The sequence below is a fragment of the Cherax quadricarinatus genome, chromosome 13 (genome assembly GCF_038502225.1).
Source record: "Cherax quadricarinatus isolate ZL_2023a chromosome 13, ASM3850222v1, whole genome shotgun sequence".
Taxonomy (NCBI): Eukaryota; Metazoa; Arthropoda; class Malacostraca; order Decapoda; family Parastacidae; genus Cherax; species Cherax quadricarinatus.
Genome location: NC_091304.1, coordinates 13,447,625 through 13,472,611, shown reverse-complemented (window position 1 = coordinate 13,472,611; position 24,987 = coordinate 13,447,625). Strand labels below are relative to the sequence as shown.

Sequence of the window (24,987 nt, the reverse complement as noted above, 5' to 3'; positions counted from 1 at the left end):
TAATGACTGGTGGTGTACAAGTGACATGCAGCCTTAATGACTCTCGTGTTGTGACTGGTGGTGTACAGGTGACATGTAGCCTTAATGACTCTCGTGTAGTGACTGGTGGTGTACAGGTGACATGCAGCCTTAATGACTCTCGTGTTGTGACTGGTGGTGTACAAGTGACATGCAGCCTTAATGACTCTCGTGTAGTGACTGGTGGTGTACAAGTGGCATGCAGCCTTAATGACTCTCGTGTAGTGACTGATGGTGTACAAGTGACATGCAGCCTTAATGACTCTCGTGTAGTGACTGGTGGTGTACAGGTGACATGCAGCCTTAATGACTCTCGTGTAGTGACTGATGGTGTACAAGTGACATGCAGCCTTAATGACTCTCGTGTAGTGACTGGTGGTGTACAAGTGGCATGCAGCCTTAATGACTCTCGTGTAGTGACTGGTGGTGTACAAGTGACATGTAGCCTTAATGACTCTCGTGTAGTGACTGATGGTGTACAAGTGACATGCAGCCTTAATGACTCTCGTGTAGTGACTGGTGGTGTACAAGTGGCATGCAGCCTTAATGACTCTCGTGTAATGACTGGTGGTGTACAAGTGGCATGCAGCCTTAATGACTCTCGTGTAGTGACTGGTGGTGTAAAAGTGACATGCAGCCTTAATGACTCTCGGGTTGTGACTGGTGGTGTACAAGTAACATGTAGCCTTAATGACTCTCGTGTAGTGACTGGTGGTGTACAAGTGGCATGCAGCCTTAATGACTCTCGTGTAATGACTGGTGGTGTACAAGTGGCATGCAGCCTTAATGACTCTCGTGTTGTGACTGGTGGTGTACAAGTAACATGTAGCCTTAATGACTGTCGTGTTGTGACTGGTGGTGTACAAGTGACATGCAGCCTTAATGACTCTCGTGTTGTGACTGGTGGTGTACAAGTAACATGTAGCCTTAATGACTCTCGTGTAGTGACTGGTGGTGTACAAGTAACATGTACCCTTAATGACTCTCGTGTTGTGACTGGTGGTGTACAAGTGACATGCAGCCTTAATGACTATCGTGTTGTGACTGGTGGTGTACAAGTAACATGTAGCCTTAATGACTCTCGTGTAGTGACTGGTGGTGTACAAGTGGCATGCAGCCTTAATGACTCTCGTGTTGTGACTGGTGGTGTACAAGTGACATGCAGCCTTAATGACTCTCGTGTAATGACTGGTGGTGTACAAGTGGCATGCAGCCTTAATGACTCTCGTGTAGTGACTGGTGGTGTACAAGTGACATGCAGCCTTAATGACTCTCGTGTAATGACTGGTGGTGTACAAGTGACATGCAGCCTTAATGACTCGTGTTGTGACTGGTGGTGTACAGGTGACATGTAGCCTTAATGACTCTCGTTTAGTGACTGGTGGTGTACAAGTGGCATGCAGCCTTAATGACTCTCGTGTAGTGACTGGTGGTGTACAAGTGACATGCAGCCTTAATGACTCTCGTGTAATGACTGGTGGTGTATAAGTGACATGCAGCCTTAATGACTCTCGTGTTGTGACTGGTGGTGTACAGGTGACATGTAGCCTTAATGACTCTCGTGTAGTGACTGGTGGTGTACAGGTGACATGCAGCCTTAATGACTCTCGTGTTGTGACTGGTGGTGTACAAGTGACATGCAGCCTTAATGACTCTCGTGTAGTGACTGGTGGTGTACAAGTGGCATGCAGCCTTAATGACTCTCGTGTAGTGACTGATGGTGTACAAGTGACATGCAGCCTTAATGACTCTCGTGTAGTGACTGGTGGTGTACAAGTGACATGCAGCCTTAATGACTCTCGTGTAGTGACTGATGGTGTACAAGTGACATGCAGCCTTAATGACTCTCGTGTAGTGACTGGTGGTGTACAAGTGACATGTAGCCTTAATGACTCTCGTGTAGTGACTGGTGGTGTACAAGTGACATGTAGCCTTAATGACTCTCGTGTAGTGACTGATGGTGTACAAGTGACATGCAGCCTTAATGACTCTCGTGTAGTGACTGGTGGTGTACAAGTGGCATGCAGCCTTAATGACTCTCGTGTAGTGACTGGTGGTGTAAAAGTGACATGCAGCCTTAATGACTCTCGTGTTGTGACTGGTGGTGTACAAGTGACATGCAGCCTTAATGACTCTCGTGTTGTGACTGGTGGTGTACAGGTGACATGTAGCCTTAATGACTCTCGTGTAGTGACTGGTGGTGTACAAGTGACATGCAGCCTTAATGACTCTCGTGTTGTGACTGGTGGTGTACAAGTGACATGCAGCCTTAATGACTATCGTGTTGTGACTGGTGGTGTACAAGTGACATGCAGCCTTAATGACTCTCGTGTAGTGACTGGTGGTGTACAGGTGACATGCAGCCTTAATGACTCTCGTGTTGTGACTGGTGGTGTACAAGTGACATGCAGCCTTAATGACTATCGTGTTGTGACTGGTGGTGTACAAGTGACATGCAGCCTTAATGACTCTCGTGTAGTGACTGGTGGTGTACAGGTGACATGCAGCCTTAATGACTCTCGTGTAGTGACTGGTGGTGTACAGGTGACATGCAGCCTTAATGACTCTCGTGTTGTGACTGGTAATGTACGAGTGACATGAAGTCTTAATGATTTTCGAGTAGTGACTGGTATAGAGTTTACCTGCAGCCTTAATGACTCGTTTAGTGATTGGTGGTGTACAGGTAACCTGCAGCCTTAATGACTCGTTTAGTGATTGGGGGTGTACAGGTAACCTGCAGCCTAATGACCCTCTTATAGTAATTGGTGGTGCACAGGTGACAGTTAACCTTAATGACTCTCGTGTAGTGAGTGGTGGTCTGCAAGCGACATGCAGCCTTAATGACTCTCGTGTAGTGACTGGTGGTGTACAGGTGACATGCAGCCTTAATGACTCTCGTGTAGTGACTGGTGGTGTACAGGTGATATGCAGCGTTAATGACTCTCGTGTAGTGACTGGTGGTGTACAGGTGACATGCAGCCTTAAAGACCCTAGTGTAGTGACTGGTGGTGTACAGGTGACATGCAGCCTTAAAGACCCTAGTGTAGTGACTGGTGGTGTACAAGTGACATGCAGCTATTAATGACTCTCGTGTAGTGACTGGTGGTGTACAGGTGACATGCAGCCTTAATGACTCTCGTGTAGTGACTGGTGGTGTACAGGTGACATGCAGCCTTAAAGACCCTAGTGTAGTGACTGGTGGTGTACAGGTGACATGCAGCCTTAAAGACCCTAGTGTAGTGACTGGTGGTGTACAGGTGACATGCAGCCTTAAAGACCCTAGTGTAGTGACTGGTGGTGTACAAGTGACATGCAGCTATTAATGACCCTCTTTTAATCAATTAGTATTAAACTCAGTAATATGTTGGCTACCGTGAGAAAATACGGATATGAAAAAGTGTACATCAGGCGCACGCACGTACGCACGTGTATATGTACTCACTTATTTGTAGTTGCAAGGGTCGATACATAGCTCCTGGCCCCCGCCTCTTTACTGATCGCTACAAGGTCCTCTCTCTCCCTTCTCCGTGAGCTTTATCATACCTCGTCTTAAAACTATGTATGGTTCCTGCTTCTGTGTATTCCACCGCTGCCACCATTTGTCGTGAGGGGTTCAGAGGAGATTTTGGAATAAGAAATACACCCATTGGATGCCTGGAGGCGTATAATTAATGTGAGTTGAGGAGTTCACAGAAGCTTGCCTGTCGATCCTGCTACACAAGTACGCAGTAACACTACTGACACCACTACGTCACTTGCCAGACTATATGATAATAATAATTAAAACTACAACAACAACAACAAAAATAGTAATAATAATAATAATAATAGTTATTATATTAATAATAGACACTTGACCTTGAGGTGTGGCAGCAGTCAGACACGGACCATGAGGTCCGTGGGTCAGACACTGTGGAACAAAAGGCGGATTAGAAACTGTTGTTCACGCTCACTGAACACTTTCTTCCAACACTAAACCCTTCGAAGGAGGGAGGGGGGGTAGGGTGTACCTTGATACTAATGAAGGGCTTTTGATCCGAGGAATTGAAAATACCCTTCCCCCCTCCCCAATCAACCTCTATTCCTTCCCAACCCCTCTATGGGCTTAGCGTTTCCCGTAAGTTAGACAGTCCTCGATGACGCACTGACTTTCTTGGGTTATCCTGGGTGGCTAACCCCCCGGGGTTAAAAATCCGAACGAAATCTTATCTTATCTTATCCAGGTGTAACACTCACATATGTTACCTTCTTACCCTTGACTGTGTTTACCTGCGGTTGACCCCAGGGGGTCCGCGCCAGGTCACAGACCAGGCCTCCTGGTTGACACTTCCATCAATTAGGCTGTTGGTGGCGAACACCAAATCACAGTACATTGGCTGGAATGATTTCGACCCTCCTCCCCTCCCACAAAAAATAAATTCCAATACCTTTGAGAGAAATCTCTTAACGACGTTTCGGTCTCTCCTGAACCAATATCAAGGCGTGTTGAGCCCTGGGCGGTGACTCCAGAGGTTCAGGACAGACTTGAAAGTCCTCATAAAGTTCCTGTCCAGTGTGCTGATTTTTGATGACTAGGCTGTTGGTGCTAGCAGCACATACACTCCTTCATGAACTGTGCGTCTTTGGCTGAACTTCCAGAAGATTAACGATGTAAACTGAACTTCCAGAAGATTAACGATGTAAACTGAACTTCCAGAAGATTAACGATGTAAACTGATCTTCCAGAAGATTAACGATGTAAACTGAACTTCCAGAAGATTAACGATGTACACTGAACTTCCAGAAGATTAACGATGTAAACTGAACTTCCAGAAGATTAACGATGTAAACTGAACTTCCAGAAGATTAACGATGTAAACTGAACTTCCAGAAGATTAACGATGTAAACTGATCTTCCAGAAGATTAACGATGTAAACTGATCTTCCAGAAGATTAACGATGTAAACTGAACTTCCAGAAGATTAACGATGTAACTGAACTTCCAGAAGATTAACGATGTAAACTGATCTTCCAGAAGATTAACGATGTAAACTGAACTTCCAGAAGATTAACGATGTAAACTGAACTTCCAGAAGATTAACGATGTAAACTGAACTTCCAGAAGATTAACGATGTAAACTGAACTTCCAGAAGATTAACGATGTAAACTGCGCAATGGTGGACAAACTAACCTGGACAATTTTAATCACATGTTCCTCATTTTCAGCATGATAGAGTCCAAGAGTTGCAGCACAACTACACCAGTAACATACAGGTAAAGAGATGAAACCCAGGAGCTGGAAAATGACCTATCGAAAAGTAGATAGACACACGTCACCATGAAGTAAGTAGGTACACACACGGTCACCAGGAAGTAATTAGGTACACATTACAGTGGTAGGAAGGTGTTTCACTAGCCTCACGGTTGCCAGGTCCTCGACAAAGAGATCGTGGAGGCAGATTCCATACATAGCTTTATGAACTGGTATGGTAGGACCCACGAGTAAATTCTACAAGCGGCAAGGTTAAAGACAGGGCCAGGAGCTGAGATTCTACCCCTGTAACAACAAATTTCTTTAACATTAGAGTGGTCGGTAGGTATTACACACACACACATACACATACACACACACATACACACACACACACACACACACATACACATACACACACACACACACACACACACACACACACACACACACACACACACACACACACACATGACGGTGTCCACCATCGAAGACACTGCAAGACTTCAAGCGAACATCAACCAAATCTTTCAATAGCCTGCAGAAAACAGTATGAAATTCAATGAAGAGAAATTTTAATTACTCCGATATGAAAAACTTGAGTAAATTAAAACTATATCGGAGTATAAAACAAATTCCAACCACACAATAAAGAGAAAAACTAATGTGAAGGACCTGGGAGTGATAATGTCAGAAGATCTCATTTTCGAAGATCACAACAATGTATCTACCACATCTGCTAGAAAAATGATAAGATGGATAATGAGAACCTTCAAAATTAGAGATGTCAAGCCCATGATGACTCTCTTCAAATCCCTTGTTCTTTCCAGGCTGGAATATTTCTGTACACTAACGGCCCTTTTCAAGGCAGGTGAAATTGCTGACCTGGAGAATGTACAGAGAACCTTCATGGCACACATAAGCACGATAAAATACCTAGATTATTAGGAACGGTTGAAGCTCATTGACTTGTATTCCCTGGAACGCATGATAATATATACACTTGGAAAATCGTAGAGGGATAGTACCAAATTTGCACATGAAAATCACTCCCTATGACAGCAAAAGACTGGGCAGGCAGAGCAGCGTCCCTCCAGTTAGAAGCAGGGGCGCCACGAGTACGCTATGAGACAACACAATAAGTGTCAGGGGTCCAAGACTGTTTAATTGCCTCCCAGTATACATAAGGGGGATTACCGTTAGACCTCTGGCTGTCTTCAAGAAGGTGCTGGACAGGCACCTAAAGTCATTTCCTGACCAGCCGAGCTGTGGTTTGTTCGTCAGTTTACGTGCGGCCAGCAGTAACAGCCTGGTTGATCAGGCCTGGTCACAGACTGGGCCGCGGGGGCGTTGACCCACGAAACCCTCTCCAGATAGATACATACACACACACACACACACACACACACACACACACACACACACACACACACACACACACACACACAAACACACACCTGCGGGGCCAGGAGCTGTGAATCGACCCCTGCAATCACAATTACGTGAGTACACACACACACGTATGAACTATGAGAGGCTAGAGGAGCTAAACTTGACGACACTAGAGGACAGAACCAGAGGTGACATAATTACAACGTACAGAATAATGAGGCGGGTCTCAGGTTCACGAAGTCACAACTGGAAGTTAAAAACACAGATGAGCCATCGAGATGTTAGGAAATACTTGATTAGCACTAGAGTGGTCAGGAAGTGGAATGACCTAGATGTCGTAGGGGTTCTTAAAAGGAGATATCGAGGGTTGAAGATAGACACACTTGTTGGATGATAATGCTATATTGTCAGACTGTGGTAATGGGAGATGGAGCCCAGCCTTGCCGTGTTCTAGCCTGGATGTCTATGTGCCGACTGAGAAGGAGGCAGAGGTACGAACGTACACATGCGCATCCCGTGACGTCACACAGTCACTCGGCCTAGGGATCTTCTATGTAAACACATGGATGGTACTATGATATGCTATACATCACATATAAGGGGATCAGCAACTATGCTGACAGCTCGGCCATGTTATGTATGTCGTCTCGACATACACTACTATCCTATAGGCTGAACAGGCAGGTGGTTCTGGGCTGATTCTATACAATAACAAATTCATATATAACTTAGAACTAATGGATGGTATCATAATGGATGTTAACAAAATGAGTTTTACGTAATGGGTGTTGACGTAATCACTTTTAACGTAATGAGTTTTAACGTAATGCATTACAAACTATAAGAACAAATCATTGTACAATGTGGATGGAATTGATCGATCGATCTGTATTCATGCACTCTACGGATTCTGAGGAAGAATAAATACAAGGTGAAATTAACAGCAAAGGCATCTGGTGTGCACTCAGATCATTACTGTCAAATTCTCAGAATACGGAGGGAACGTGAATACGAAAAAAAAAAAAATTCTGAAAACTAATCAGTTAATAACACACAGTTGACAATTTCCTTCATCTCGGACATCTAGTTATACAGACTATGTACATTTAAACCCAATTCTGCGAGGGTGAGGTTTACATATGCAGAATGGTTATCATCTCTGGGAGGATCGAATTCCTCTGCAATGGCTAACACATGCCTTGACTGAGGGAGATCTGAACGAGTATCTACAAAAGATACAGCTACATTCACTAGTGACTGTGGAATTACTAACTCTTCTGTTAGGAGTACTCAACTCGACTGTTCGATACAGTAATTCTTGGCTCATTACAGAGTCACTAATGGGTGCTGGTGGCTACACAGTCAGAATAAGATCTTCCTGGAGCAGGAATCGAATCACCAGAACACAAGGGATTGGTTCATTCTTACTGGAGGAATGAACAAACTCATTGGAGTGGATGGCTCTCCCCGGTTTGTCAGCATAGTTGCTGATCCCCTTATATGTGTTGTATAGCATATCATAGTGGGATCAGCAACTATGCTGACATAGACAGCGAAGTGGTGGAGGCAGAATCCATACATAGTTTTGGGAAGAGGTATGATAGGGCTAACGCAGCCAGGAGATAATGAAACCAGAAACGGCCAGGAGAGACGCTGGGCCAGGAACTGAGACTCGACCCGTGCAACCATAATTAAGTGATTCCCAGACAATCAGCACTCATGCTGCTGCTGATCCACTCACCTCAGTCACTTTTCTTTAGTCACGTTTAACTCATATATTTAATTCATTAGTTGACTTTCCTTTATGTTTTTGTGATAATTCATGGGCGTGAAAATTAATTCTGATATTGATTTCAGTGATTTTTTTTTTTACAGACTTTCTTAAGCCCCTCCATCCTCCCCAAACCAAGCCCCGGAAACCTCCCTTAAACCAACTCCTGGAACCCTTCCCCACCCACATAAAGGATCACTTGGACAACGAAGTATGGATCCCAGGTTACAACCTATACAGATGTGACAGAGTGAACAGGCAAAAGGGGGGGGTTGGCCTGTACATTGCAGAGTCACTTGTTTGCACAGAACTGCTTAATGCCTCAAATGACGTAGTGGAAGTTTTAGCAGTAAAGGTCGAGAACCAAAACCTAGTCATTGTGGTAGTCTACAAGCCTCCGGATGCAACATCCCAGCAATTCCAGGAACAGCTGTTAAAAATTGACCACTGTCTGGAAAATCTTCCAGCTCCTGCACCCAACATCTTGCTCCTGGGGGATTTCAACTTAAGGCACCTAAAATGGAGGAATATAGCAAATAATATTGTTGCAGTAATAACACCAGGAGGCAGCTCTGATGAAAACTCACACTCACACGAGCTTTTAAATCTCTGCACAAAATTCAATTTAAACCAGCAAATAATAGAGCCTACAAGACTGGAGAATACACTAGACCTCATCTTCACTAACAATGATGATCTGATAAGAAATGTCACCATATCAAAAACAATATACTCAGATCACAACATAATTGAGGTTCAGACATGTATGCATGGAGCCCCAGACCGACAAAATGAGACTAGTCACGAGGGAGCATTCACCAAATTCAACTTCAATAACAAAAACATAAAGTGGGACCAAGTAAACCAAGTCCTAACCGATATAAGCTGGGAAGATATACTAAGCAACACAGACCCAAACTTATGCCTAGAACAGATTAACTCGGTGGCACTCGATGTATGCACAAGGCTTATTCCTCTAAGAAAAAGGAGGAGTAGATGTAAAATAGAAAGAGACAGGCGCTCCCTTTACAGGCGACGGAAAAGAATAACAGAGCGGCTAAAAGAGGTCAATATATCTGAAATGCGCAGGGAGACACTGGTCAGAGAAATAGCAAGCATCGAACTTAAGCTAAAAGAATCCTTTAGGAGTCAGGAATCGCGGGAAGAACTAAAAGCCATAAATGAAATCGAAAGAAACCCAAAGTATTTCTTCTCCTATGCCAAATCAAAATCGAGAACAACGTCCAGTATTGGGCCCCTACTTAAACAAGATGGGTCCTACACAGATGACAGCAAGGAAATGAGTGAGCTACTCAAGTCCCAATATGACTCAGTTTTTAGCAAGCCGCTAACCAGACTGAGAGTCGAAGACCAAAATGAATTTTTTATGAGAGAGCCACAAAATTTGACTAACACAAGCCTATCCGATGTTATCCTGACGCCAAATGACTTCGAACAGGCGATAAATGACATGCCCATGCACTCTGCCCCAGGGCCAGACTCATGGAACTCTGTGTTCATCAAGAACTGCAAGAAGCCCCTATCACGAGCCTTTTCCATCCTATGGAGAGGGAGCATGGACACGGGGGTCGTCCCTCAGTTACTAAAAACAACAGACATAGCCCCACTCCACAAAGGGGGCAGTAAAGCAACAGCAAAGAACTACAGACCAATAGCACTAACATCCCATATCATAAAAATCTTTGAAAGGGTCCTAAGAAGCAAGATCACCACCCATCTAGAAACCCATCAGTTACACAACCCAGGGCAACATGGGTTTAGAACAGGTCGCTCCTGTCTGTCTCAACTACTGGATCACTACGACAAGGTCCTAAATGCACTAGAAGACAAAAAGAATGCAGATGTAATATATACAGACTTTGCAAAAGCCTTCGACAAGTGTGACCATGGCGTAATAGCGCACAAAATGCGCGCTAAAGGAATAACAGGAAAAGTCGGTCGATGGATCTATAATTTCCTCACTAACAGAACACAGAGAGTAGTCGTCAACAGAGTAAAGTCCGAGGCAGCTACGGTGAAAAGCTCTGTCCCACAAGGCACAGTACTAGCTCCCATCTTGTTCCTCATCCTCATATCCGACATAGACAAGGATGTCAGCCACAGCACCGTGTCTTCCTTTGCAGATGACACCCGAATCTGCATGACAGTGTCTTCCATTGCAGACACTGAAAGGCTCCAGGCGGACATCAACCAAATCTTTCAGTGGGCTGCAGAAAACAATATGAAGTTCAACGATGAGAAATTTCAATTACTCAGATATGGTAAACATGAGGAAATTAAATCTTCATCAGAGTACAAAACAAATTCTGGCCACAAAATAGAGCGAAACACCAACGTCAAAGACCTAGGAGTGATTATGTCGGAGGATCTCACCTTCAAGGACCATAACATTGTATCAATCGCATCTGCTAGAAAAATGACAGGATGGATAATGAGAACCTTCAAAACTAGGGAGGCCAAGCCCATGATGACACTCTTCAGGTCACTTGTTCTATCTAGGCTGGAATATTGCTGCACTCTAACAGCACCTTTCAAGGCAGGTGAAATTGCCGACCTAGAAAATGTACAGAGAACTTTCACGGCGCGCATAACGGAGATAAAACACCTCAATTACTGGGAGCGCTTGAGGTTTCTAAACCTGTATTCCCTGGAACGCAGGAGGGAGAGATACATGATTATATACACCTGGAAAATCCTAGAGGGACTAGTACCAAACTTGCACACGAAAATCACTCACTACGAAAGCAAAAGACTTGGCAGACGATGCACCATCCCCCCAATGAAAAGCAGGGGTGTCACTAGCACGTTAAGAGACCATACAATAAGTGTCAGGGGCCCGAGACTGTTCAACTGCCTCCCAGCACACATAAGGGGGATTACCAACAGACCCCTGGCAGTCTTCAAGCTGGCACTGGACAAGCAACTAAAGTCAGTTCCTGATCAGCCGGGCTGTGGCTCGTACGTTGGTTTGCGTGCAGCCAGCAGCAACAGCCTGGTTGATCAGGCGCTGATCCACCAGGAGGCCTGGTCACAGACCGGGCCGCGGGGGCGTTGACCCCCGAAACTCTCTCCAGGTAAACTCCAGGTAATACTCTCCCCCGGTGCGCGACCCACTAACAAGGAGCGCCGGACTGGCCCTCGGAGCTCAGTGTGGCTCTGGCTCTCGTCACCACCGCTGACTTCGAGGCTCACCTTCAAGGCCGCCCTCGAGTTGATCCTCGAGCAGGGAATGAGAGTTCCCACTCCAGTGACAGGACCAGGTCTTAAGCAGGTCCTCATGTGAGGTTCTCGGCCTTGCATTCAAAGAAACTTAGTTTCAAAGGTCCAAGAAGGTCCAGCTTCTTGTGTCCAGCGGAACTGAACAATTAGTTCTGATATATTATCAATTTCACGTACTCGACTCACGATCAGATTTCAGGACCTAAGTTGCTACTTGTGGCATTTTTAAGTACTGAGCATCATGCTCTGACTTGCCTGCACTGTGAGAGTTAGAGTTGCACTCAGACTAGTGGACGGACACCGTCTCGAGCTGTCCAGAGTCTCGAATAAAAGAAAGACATACACCAGCAGACCAGAATACAAACACCTGCAGCACACTCTAGAGTAGCAAACACCGAGACGACAGCTGGAACGACGATGACAGCGACGGTAGCAGTGTGGACGTGCGTCGTGGTCTTAATCTCAGCGACTCTGGACGCCACAATGGACGTGAGCTACGAGGTACAAGAGAGCCTGCTGGCTTTAGGGCTGGACACGGGTGTGGCTGAGGTTCTGGACACGGACACGGCTGTCGACTGTGTGGAGGGCTCTCCCAAAGGGGAGGACGGACTCATGTACTGTCGACGCCTCGCCCCACAAACACGGCTACGCATGAACAAAACAGCAAACAGTAAGTGTGTGTGTGTGTTTTCCTACTCACTGATTTGTGTTTGCGGGAGTCCACGCTCAGACCCTAACCCAACCCTCTGTAGCTGCTTCCACCCTGGTCTCCTGTATACTATCCTTCCTAATTTTGAAACAGTGAGAGAGAGAGAGAGAGAGAGAGAGAGAGAGAGAGAGAGAGAGAGAGAGAGTTATTTTTATTATCGTTGTAACTGTAGCCACTATCAGTGGAAGCCTTGAGCGATTAAAATGAACATGGAGAAATAAAAGCAATGAAGATTTTCAGTGTCATTGTCAGGGACAGGTTAAGCAGTTCTTCAGGCTGGTTTCTGATCAGCCTGGCTGTGGTTGCTTACGTTGCACTGCGTGCAGCTGGCGTTAACATCCAGCTCGATCAATCCAGCAACCTGGAAGCTTAGTCCGGGACCTGAATGCGGAGTCAGCAACTCACGGTATCGGCTCCAGGTACCCTACAGGTACACACACTTTAACAACAACAACAAATACTACTACTATTAGCACTACTGTTGCTGCTGTTACTACTACTACTGCTGATACTACTACTACTACTACTACTACTACTACTACTACCACTGCTACTACCACTGCTACTACTACTGCTACTACTACTGCTACTACCACTACTAGTACTACTGCTGATACTACTACTACTACTACTACCACCACTGCTATTACTACTACTACTACTACTACCACTACTACTACTACTACTACTACTACTACTACTGCTACTACCACTACTACTACCACTACCACTACTACTACTACTACTACTACTACTACTACTACTACCACTGCTACCACCACTGTTACTAATATCAGAGAAGAAAACGAACAACGACAATATCAAGAATAAACTTAACAGCAATCAGAAAAAAATAACAATAAAATGAACAATAACAAGAGCAACAAACACAAGAACAAACACGAGTAGAACAATAACAAGAACAATGTGGTGTAAGAGAACAAGCTTTACCTCGGTGGCTACGACATCTCTTACTTCCCCTTAACAATTACTTGGTAACAAAAGCTGCAGTGACGTCTGTTGTTAACCTCACCGAACAAAAGTGATACATAACACTCTGGGCTGGGGAGAGGGATCTTGAGTGGGGAGAGGGATCTGGAGTGGGAAGAGGGATCTTGAGTGGGGAGAGGGATCTTGAGTGGGGAGAGGGATCTTGAGTGGGGAGAGGGATCTTGAGTGGGGAGAGGGATCTTGAGTGGAGAGAGGGAAATGGAGTGGGGAGAGGGATCTTGAGTGGGGAGAGGGATCTTGAGTGGGGAGAGGGAAATGGAGTGGGGAGAGGGATCTTGAGTGGGGAGAGGGATCTGGAGTCGGGAGAGGGACATGGAGTGGGGAGAGGGATCTTGAGTGGGGAGAGGGATCTGGAGTGGGGAGAGGGATCTGGAGTGGGGAGAGGAACCTGCAGTGCGGAGAGGGACATGGAGTGGGGAGAGGGTTCTGGAGTGGGGAGAGGGATCTGGAGTGGGGAGAGGGATCTGGAGTGGGGAGAGGAACCTGCAGTGGGGAGAGGGACATGGAGTGGGGAGAGGGATCTGGAGAGGGGAGAGGGATCTGGAGTGGGGAGAGGGATCTGGAGTGGGGAGAGGAACCTGCAGTGGGGAGAGGGATATGGAATGGGGAGAGGGTTCTGGAGTGGGGAGTGGAACCTGGAGTGGGGAGAGGGAACTGGGCTGGGGAGAGGGATGTGGAGTGGGGAGAGGGATCTGGGCTGGGGAGAGGGATGTGGAGTGGGGAGAGGAACCTGGAGTGGGAAGAGGGATCTGGGCTGGGGAGAGGGATGTGGAGTGGGGAGAGGGATCTGGGCTGGGGAGAGGGATGTGGAGTGGGGAGAGGGATCTGGGCTGGGGAGAGGGATGTGGAGTGGGGAGAGGGACCTGGGCTGGGGAGAGGGATGTGGAGTGGGGAGAGGGATCTGGGCTGGGGAGAGGGATGTGGAGTGGGGAGAGGGACCTGGGCTGGGGAGAGGGATGTGGAGTGGGGAGAGGGATCTGGGCTGGGGAGAGGGATGTGGAGTGGGGAGAGGGACCTGGGCTGGGGAGAGGGATGTGGAGTGGGGAGAGGGATCTGGGCTGGGGAGAGGGATGTGGAATGGGGAGAGGGACCTGGGCTGGGGAGAGGGATGTGGAGTGGGGAGAGGGATCTGGGCTGGGGAGAGGGATGTGGAGTGGGGAGAGGGATCTGGGCTGGGGAGAGGGATGTGGAGTGCTAACATTAGCAACATTCACAAAATGGTCTGACGATAAGAATTTCTCTGCGAATGGAAGAAAGAGAAAGGCAGCTCCAGGTCCTTGGATGAGAAGACTCTGAAGAGCATCAAATCACTCTTCCGGAAGTGTGTTGATGCTGGAGGATTGTCTTGGGTCCGGATCATCATAGTAAATTGTCCTGAACACGATGAACATTGTCCACTCGTGCAAATTAATGATGAACAGAGTTATGTGTATGTTGTGGTGAATATATACACAGGTGCACATGTGTACACTGCTAGCTCCTACACCAGGTGCACATGTGTACACTGCTAGCTCCTACACCAGGTGCACATGTGTATACTGCTAGCTGCTACACCAGGTGCACATGTGTACACTGCTAGCTGCTACACCAGGTGCACATGTGTACACTGCTAGCTCCTACACCAGGTGCACATGTGTACACTGCTAGCTGCTACACCAGGTGCACATGTGTACACTGCTAGCTGCTACACCAGGTGCACATGTGTACACTGCTAGCTGCTACACCAGGTGCACATGTGTACACTGCTAGCTGCTACACCAGGTGCACATGTGTACACTGCTAGCTCCTACACCAGGTGCACATGTGTACACTGCTAGCTCCTACACCAGGTGCACATGTGTATACTGCTAGCTGCTACACCAGGTGCACATGTGTACACTGCTAGCTGCTACACCAGGTGCACATGTGTACACTGCTAGCTCCTACACCAGGTGCACATGTGTACACTGCTAGCTGCTACACCAGGTGCACATGTGTACACCGCTAGCTCCTACACCAGGTGCACATGTGTACACTGCTAGCTGCTCCACCAGGTGCACATGTGTACACTGCTAGCTGCTACACCAGGTGCACATGTGTACACCGCTAGCTGATACATCAGGTGCACATGTGTACACTGCTAGCTCCTACACCAGGTGCACATGTGCACACTGCTAGCTCCTACACCAGGTGCACATGTGTACACTGCTAGCTCCTACACCAGGTGCACATGTGTACACTGCTAGCTCCTACACCAGGTGCACATGTGTACACTGCTAGCTCCTACACCAGGTGCACATGTGTACACCGCTAGCTCCTACACCAGGTGCACATGTGTACACTGCTAGCTCCTACACCAGGTGCACATGTGTACACTGCTAGCTCCTACACTAGGAGCACATGTGTACACTGCTAGCTGCTACACCAGGTGCACATGTGTACACTGCTAGCTGCTACACCAGGTGCACATGTGTACACTGCTAGCTGCTACACCAGGTGCACATGTGTACACAGCTAGCTGCTACACCAGGTGCACATATGTACACTGCTAGCTGCTACACAAGGTGCACATGTGTACACTGCTAGCTGCTACACCAGGTGCACATGTGTACACTGCTAGCTCCTACACCAGGTGCACATGTGTACACTGCTAGCTGCTACACCAGGTGCACATGTGTACACTGCTAGCTGCTACACCAGGTGCACATGTGTACATTGCTAGCTGCTACACCAGGTGCACATGTGTACACTGCTAGCTCCTACACCAGGTGCACATGTGTACACTGCTAGCTGCTACACCAGGTGCACATGTGTACACTGCTAGCTCCTACACCAGGTGCACATGTGTACACTGCTAGCTCCTACACCAGGTGCACATATGTACACTGCTAGCTCCTACACCAGGTGCACATGTGTACACTGCTAGCTCCTACACCAGGTGCACATGTGTACACTGCTAGCTCCTACACCAGGTGCACATGTGTACACTGCTAGCTCCTACACCAGGTGCACATGTGTACACTGCTAGCTCATACACCAGGTGCACATGTGTACACTGCTAGCTCCTACACCAGGTGCACATGTGTACACTGCTAGCTCCTACACCAGGTGCACATGTGTACACTGCTAGCTCCTACACCAGGTGCACATGTGTACACTGCTAGCTCCTACACCAGGTGCACATGTGTACACTGCTAGCTGCTACACCAGGTGCACATGTGTACACTGCTAGCTCCTATACCAGGTGCACATGTGTACACTGCTAGCTCCTACACCAGGTGCACATGTGTACACTGCTAGCTCCTACACCAGATGCACATGTGTACACTGCTAGCTCCTACACCAGGTGCACATGTGTACACTGTTAGCTTCTAAACCAGGTGCACATGTTTGCACTGCTAGCTCCTATACCAGGTGCACATATGTACACTGCTAGCTCCTACATCAGGTGCACATGTGTACACTGCTAGCTCCTACACCAGGTGCACATGTGTACACTGCTAGCTCCTACACCAGGTTCACATGTGTACACTGCTAGCTCCTACATCAGGTGCACATGTGTACACTGCTAGCTCCTACACCAGGTGCACATGTGTACACTGCTAGCTGCTACACAAGGTGCACATGTGTACACTGCTAGCTCCTACACCAGGTGCACATGTGTACACTGCTAGCTGCTACACCAGGTGCACATGTGTACACTGCTAGCTGCTACACCAGGTGCACATGTGTACACTGCTAGCTCCTACACCAGGTGCACATGTGTACACTGCTAGCTGCTACACCAGGTGCGCATGTGTACACTGCTAGCTCCTACACCAGGTGCACATGTGTACACTGCTAGCTCCTACACCAGGTGCACATGTGTACACTGCTAGCTCATACACCAGGTGCACATGTGTACACTGCTAGCTCCTTCACCAGGTGCACATGTGTACACTGCTAGCTCCTACATCAGGTGCACATGTGTACACTGCTAGCTCCTACACCAGGTGTACATGTGTACACTGCTAGCTCCTACACCAGGTTCACATGTGTACACTGCTAGCTCCTACATCAGGTGCACATGTGTACACTGCTAGCTCCTACACCAGGTGCACATGTGTACACTGCTAGCTGCTACACCAGGTGCACATGTGTACACTGCTAGCTCCTACACCAGGTGCACATGTGTACACTGCTAGCTCCTACACCAGGTGCACATGTGTACACTGCTAGCTCCTACACCAGGTGCACATGTGTACACTGCTAGCTCCTACACCAGGTGCACATGTGTACACTGCTAGCTCCTACACCAGGTGCACATGTGTACACTGCTAGCTCCTACACCAGGTGCACATGTGTACACTGCTAGCTCCTACACCAGGTGCACATGTGTACACTGCTAGCTCCTACACCAGGTGCACATGTGTACACTGCTAGCTCCTACACCAGGTGCACATGTGTACACTGCTAGCTGCTACACCAGGTGCACATGTGTACACTGCTAGCTCCTACACCAGGTGCACATGTGTACACTGCTAGCTCCTACACCAGGTGCACATGTGTACACTGCTAGCTCCTACACCAGGTGCACATGTGTACACTGCTAGCTCCTACACCAGGTGCACATGTGCACACTGCTAGCTCCTACACCAGGTGCACATGTGTACACTGCTAGCTCCTACACCAGGTGCACATGTGTACACTGCTACCTCCTACACCAGGTGCACATGTGTACACTGCTAGCTCCTACACAGGTGCACATGTGTACACTGCTAGCTCCTACATAGGTGCACATGTGTACACTGCTAGCTCCTACACCAGGTGCACATGTGTACACTGCTAGCTGCTACACCAGGTGCACATGTGTACACTGCTAGCTCCTACACCAGGTGCACATGTGTACACTGCTAGCTCCTACACACATTTACACTTCTATTTCATACACATGTGTGTACATGTGTACACTGCTAGCTGCAACACAAAGGTGCACATGCGTACACTACTAGATACCACATACAGGTCGTAGGTGCACATGTACACACCGCTCGCTGCTATCGAAGAAGCTGTGCTGGGAACCGAGGCTCCTTCCCAGACACAAACAGGGAAGTCCTCGTACTGCCAAAATTTTAAATATGCAAAAAGAACTTGATATTCCAAGCATCAGAGATCGTGTTACTGAAAGAAATATCCTAATTGGGGTTAATATGCTCAGGCAAGCTCATTCAAACCCCTGCACAGAAGCCCTCCAAACTTTCCTCAGCACTGGTGAACACTCCTCCAGATGGATCGAAAAGACTGGAACCGACCTCCGCATGAATCAGATACATGATCTATGTCAAGTAAGGCAACAGCGGCACTTCTCCGCTCCATGGAATATTACCCCATTCCAAACTACCATTCCTCCACTTCCCCCCAAACTACTTCTTAAATCACAACCAAAACTTCGCCTTGAAGCCAAACATGAGGCCTTAAGCTGTATTGATAACTTAGTCACACAGCACACACTCTCGCAAATTATTTACGTTGATGGTTCTGTTCACCAATCCACTGGTGCAGCTGGTAGTGCTGCTGTTGTCGTACAGAGTGATGGCTCTCTTAAAGAAATTGGAGCACGCATCAATAATTGGGCCTCTATCCTTCAGACAGAACTGTTTGCCATACTCCTTGCACTGAAATGCATCTATGTATCAAAGATTGACAGTTTAATTGTAACTGATTCTCTGTCATCCATAAATGCTCTCAACTCATTAAGCATAAATTGTGGCATGCTTGTGTCAGAAGCCAGACACAGGTATGGTAGGATTGTGGACAGTGGAGTCAGAGTGCACATGCTGTGGATTCCATCTCACATTGGTCTTCAGATGCATGATAGAACTGATAAATTGGCTAAGCTGTATGCTTTCAAAGAGGGAGTAGATTACAATCTTGGCTTGTCAGGTAGTAGTTTGAGAACAATAATACGAAAAGAACTTCAGCTGAATTTTATGGACTTAAGGCTCAGGGAGATTGACACCAGTGAGTCCATCTATCATCATTCTATCATGCAGGAGGAGCCACATGTCTATGGTGCATCCAACAAAATAAGCAGACTCTTGGATGTCACTACCGCCCGGCTCCGGCTGGGTTACAAGTATCTTTGGCAGGTTAAATCACCACCACCAGATGTAGACCAAACGAAATGTAAACTTTGCCAGATGGATTATTGTCACACCTTGCGTCATTATGTACTGGAGTGCGATAAAATTAATGAATTTAGAAACAACTCACTCAGAAGTGTTCAAGAAATGGCTAAGTATTTTATCCACAGTGGTATATTACAGACCATTCTGGAGAAATACCCTGACTTTGCTAGCTGTAAATAAAGCATTACCACATATGTGCATGTGTGTGTGTGTGTGTGTGTGTGTGTGTGTGTGTGTGTGTGTGTGTGTGTGTGTGTGTGTGTGTGTGTGTGTGTTTGTGTATGTGTATGAGTGTGTGAGTGTGTGTGTGTGTGTGTGTGTGTGTGTGTGTGTGTGTGTGTGTGTGTGTGTGTGTGTGTGTGTGTGTGTGTGAGTATGAGTGTGTGTGTGTGTATGAGTGTGTGTGTGTGTATGAGTGTGTGTGCGTGTGTGTGTATGAGTTTGTGTATGTGTGTGTGTGTGTGTGTGTGTTTATGTGTGTGTGTGTATGAATTTGTATGTGTGTGTGTGTGTGTGTGAGAGAGAGAGAGAGAGACTCAGCAATCAACATTTGCACCAATAACTCACTACAGTTGTGACCGGGTGTGGAAGTGTGAATGCTCATTACTCTAAAATTTGTTCATGATTGCAGCCATGTATAAACGTAAGTAACCATTCTTACAGTATTCATTACCTTTGTAACTTGTGAGTTCATTACCTTTGTAACTTGTGAGTTCATTACCTTGTACCTAGTTCAGCCATCAAAACTTTGGAGCCCGGTCCCTGGACCCATTGTGTACCTCTGTAATCTGTAAATACCTTTGTAACTTGTCATGATTGTGACTAGACCTACCTGGAGTTCATTACCTTTGTAAATTGTGAGTTCATTACCTTTGTAAATTGTGAGTTCATTACCTCTGTAACTTGCTCAGCTATCAAAACTTTGAGGCCCAGTCCCTGGACCAATTATGTACCTCTGTAATCTTTTGACTACCGCCCACAGGATGGGTATGGGGTGCATAATAAACATATTAAACTAACACACACACACACGCACGCTAGCAGAGGCAGGATCTATACATAGCTTTAAGAAGAGGTACGATAAGGCTCATGGAGCTGGGAGAGAGTTGACCTAATAACGACCAGCGAAGAGGCGGGACCAGGAGCTGTGACTCGTCCCCTGCAACCACATATAGGTGAGTATACACACACACACAGTACAGCTATAGTGCTAATTGCATGACCACAGGAGTAAATAACAGGGAAGTGTCTGGTGAGTACCACTCCCCCTGCATGAAGCTGAGAGGGGGAGAGGGGAAGTGAGGAGCGGGGAGAGGGGTGAGATGACTGAGGGGATGGCTAAAGACGAGTGGGGTGGAGTGGGGTGGGTGGAAGTAATGGAGTGGAGGAAGGTGCTCACTAATTGTCTTTGTTTTGTCTTAATTCTTCATCCATTATAGCTATTCTCTTTTTTTTTTATTCAATTATCTTCGATGTTCTGACACTTTTAGTGTAAGTCTCATCTGCTTCTTTTGTGTATGTGTACTTGTTTGTGCTTGAGGGGAGTTCGATTCTCAGCTCCTGGCCCTTTCCTCTTGATCTAATATGACTGACTTTACAAGTTTGTGGCTGAAGTACAACTGTCAGACACAGCAACATCTTGGGATCTTAATACAGAGAATTCCTCACTTGCCTAACCCTTGGGCACGACCTTGGGCACGACCATGGGCACGACCTATTTCCACATTTGTCAAATGTGACACCACCTACGACTGCTGCACCTCTCCTGCCTACAGTATATAAGCCACTTCTTCGCACATATGCTGCATTCTTTTCAAGACTGATGGACTGATTACATCGACTCAAGGCTGAGGGACTGATTACCTCAAACTCCTCCTGTTCTTCACCATTCTCCTTTATATGAACTGATGAAGCCACTGTGTGGCGAAACGTTTCCTCAATAAAGACACCCAAGAGTTGCACATGTGTCTAATTTATCAAAGATAATAAACTTCATGATTCACATGCAAACAACCACTGTGAAAATTAGTGAACATCAAGTGTAAGAAATGTGAGAAATCACGTAACTTCACTATTTAAGTTCACTATTTTTTTCACAGTGGTTGTTTTGCATATTTTGATACCACCTGTTTACTGTGATCTTGTTGTACCATCAGGGATTCATATATAGAAGTATAAGTAACAAAAAGGCACAATACCGTGACTGGAACGATACACAAATAACCCGCACATAAAAGAGAGAAGCTTACGACGACGTTTCGGTCTGACTTGGACCATTGACAAAGTCACACTGACTTTGTCAATGGTCCAAGTCGGACCGAAACGTCGTCGTGGGCTTCTCTCTTTTATGTGCGGGTTATTTGTGTAGAAGTATAAGTAATGGAAGTCAGACAGTTACACTGCCACTCTGAATACTGTCGACAAGACTTGACTCAGACTGTAACACACTAGTTGTCTTCAGAATACTGAATGGGTACAAATTCACTGGAAAATATACAAGAGGAAAAAAATATTTAATTCCCTACTTCAGGATTATTTTCCTCTAGGATTTAGAGCTTAAAAATTGCGCTCACGAAAGGCCAGGATGAGGGACATACAAATGAGGTGTACAAGCAGGAGACAGACATACCATGCCACGGGCAGGGCTTGAAATTACGGTTAGATAGTCGTTAGATAGCCACTGGGCCAGCTGGCTACCCCGTCGGTCTGAAGTTTTACGACTATCTAACCGCGAGTTCAATCCCCACCCGTGGTATATGTTTACAATCGTGTCACTACGATTTCGTGAGTCAGGAGACAGAGAAATATATAAAGGGAAGACAATAAAAGGATGCATCCCAGTTCGTTCACTCCCAGCTGGTGTGTCCAAGACAGAACTCGAAATCTTGAAATCCCAGATTAAAGCTGCTGGACAAATCTAGATTTAGAAATGCTATAGGAAACCATTGTTCCAGCCATTCACAGTGGTACTGTAGATGGTTGGAACAAAGTGTCAAGTCATGTCAGAAACAACAAGCCGTTCTTACAGTTTTAATTAAGAGTGGGTTGGGCACATGCAGGCCTTGTATCCAAAAGGATATTTAATGAACTCTTTAATGAACTCGTTAGTCAGAGATCCCTAGAGACTGGCCTGTCTGTCTCACATGGCCTAGTAGTAGGCCTACTACAGATGGGCAGGGCCCGGGAGATGGGAGATAATGTGGGATGAGGGTAATGGACAGAATATAAAGAAAAGATAGAGGGAGGGAGGTTAGACAAGTGCTATATTTTGATAATAAATGAGACAGAAAATGAGTGGATGAGTACAAAATAAACGAGATGTTAGGAGGTGAGTATGAGTGTACACAGAAGCCAAGAGTATGAGTGTACACAGAAGCCCAGAGTATGAGTGTACACAGAAGCCCAGAGTATGAGTGTACACAGAAGCCCAGAGTATGAGTGTACACAGAAGCCCAGAGTATGAGTGTACACAGAAGCCCAGAGTATGAGTGTACACAGAAGCCCAGAGTATGAGTGTACACAGAAGCCCAGAGTATGAGTGTACACAGAAGCCCAGAGTATGAGTGTACACAGAAGCCCAGAGTATGAGTGTACACAGAAGCCCAGAGTATGAGTGTACACAGAAGCCCAGAGTATGAGTGTACACAGAAGCCCAGAGTATGAGTGTACACAGAAGCCCAGAGTATGAGTGTACACAGAAGCCCAGAGTATGAGTGTACACAGAAGCCCAGAGTATGAGTGTACACAGAAGCCCAGAGTATGAGTGTACACAGAAGCCCAGAGTATGAGTGTACACAGAAGCCAAGAGTATGAGTGTACACAGAAGCCAAGAGTATGAGTGTACACAGAAGCCAAGAGTATGAGTGTACACAGAAGCCCAGAGTATGAGTGTACACAGAAGCCCAGAGTATGAGTGTACACAGAAGCCCAGAGTATGAGTGTACACAGAAGCCCAGAGTATGAGTGTACACAGAAGCCCAGAGTATGAGTGTACACAGAAGCCCAGAGTATGAGTGTACACAGAAGCCAAGAGTATGAGTGTACACAGAAGCCAAGAGTATGAGTGTACACAGAAGCCAAGAGTATGAGTGTACACAGAAGCCCAGAGTATGAGTGTACACAGAAGCCCAGAGTATGAGTGTACACAGAAGCCAAGAGTATGAGTGTACACAGAAGCCCAGAGTATGAGTGTACACAGAAGCCAAGAGTATGAGTGCACACAGAAGCCCAGAGTATGAGTGTACACAGAAGCCAAGAGTATGAGTGCACACAGAAGCCCAGAGTATGAGTGTACACAGAAGCCAAGAGTATGAGTGCACACAGAAGCCAAGAGTATGAGTGTACACAGAAGCCAAGAGTATGAGTGCACACAGAAGCCCAGAGTATGAGTGTACACAGAAGCCAAGAGTATGAGTGTACACAGAAGCCCAGAGTATGAGTGTACACAGAAGCCAAGAGTATGAGTGTACACAGAAGCCAAGAGTATGAGTGTACACAGAAGCCAAGAGTATGAGTGTACACAGAAGCCAAGAGTATGAGTGTACACAGAAGCCAAGAGTATGAGTGTACACAGAAACCAAGAGTATGAGTGTACACAGAAACCAAGAGTATGAGTGTACACAGAAGCCAAGAGAATGAGTGTACACAGAAGCCAAGAGTATGAGTGTACACAGAAGCCCAGAGTATGAGTGTACACAGAAGCCAAGAGTATGAGTGTACACAGAAGCCAAGAGTATGAGTGTACACAGAAGCCAAGAGTATGAGTGTACACAGAAGCCAAGAGTATGAGTGCACACAGAAGCCCAGAGTATGAGTGTACACAGAAGCCAAGAGTATGAGTGTACACAGAAGCCCAGAGTATGAGTGTACACAGAAGCCAAGAGTATGAGTGTACACAGAAGCCAAGAGTATGAGTGTACACAGAAGCCAAGAGTATGAGTGTACACAGAAGCCAAGAGTATGAGTGTACACAGAAGCCAAGAGTATGAGTGTACACAGAAACCAAGAGTATGAGTGTACACAGAAGCCAAGAGTATGAGTGTACACAGAAGCCAAGAGTATGAGTGTACACAGAAGCCAAGAGTATGAGTGTACACAGAAGCCCAGAGTATGAGTGTACACAGAAGCCCAGAGTATGAGTGTACACAGAAGCCAAGAGTATGAGTGTACACAGAAGCCAAGAGTATGAGTGTACACAGAAGCCAAGAGTATGAGTGTACACAGAAGCCAAGAGTATGAGTGCACACAGAAGCCAAGAGTATGAGTGTACACAGAAGCCAAGAGTATGAGTGTACACAGAAGCCAAGAGTATGAGTGTACACAGAAGCCAAGAGTATGAGTGTACACAGAAACCAAGAGTATGAGTGTACACAGAAACCAAGAGTATGAGTGTACACAGAAGCCAAGAGTATGAGTGCACACAGAAGCCAAGAGTATGAGTGTACACAGAAGCCAAGAGTATGAGTGTAC

General features: G+C 46.5%; 2 protein-coding genes across 5 annotated transcripts in view; one reads left to right on the top strand and one right to left on the bottom strand.

The window, feature by feature from the left end:
* Window positions 1-24,987, bottom strand: part of LOC128688627 (guanine nucleotide-binding protein subunit beta-2-like) — a 123,739-nt gene that overhangs the window by 77,946 nt on the left and 20,806 nt on the right. The window lies entirely within an intron of this gene.
* Window positions 12,047-24,987, top strand: part of LOC128688628 (procollagen-lysine,2-oxoglutarate 5-dioxygenase 2-like) — a 123,125-nt gene continuing 110,184 nt past the window's right edge. For all 4 annotated transcript variants that reach the window (XM_070084527.1, XM_070084522.1, XM_070084524.1 and 1 more), the window contains exon 1: window positions 12,047-12,322. In XM_070084527.1, the coding sequence (XP_069940628.1) occupies window positions 12,070-12,322 (253 nt within the window). In that variant the 5' untranslated portion in view covers window positions 12,047-12,069. The remainder of the gene's footprint in view (window positions 12,323-24,987) is intronic.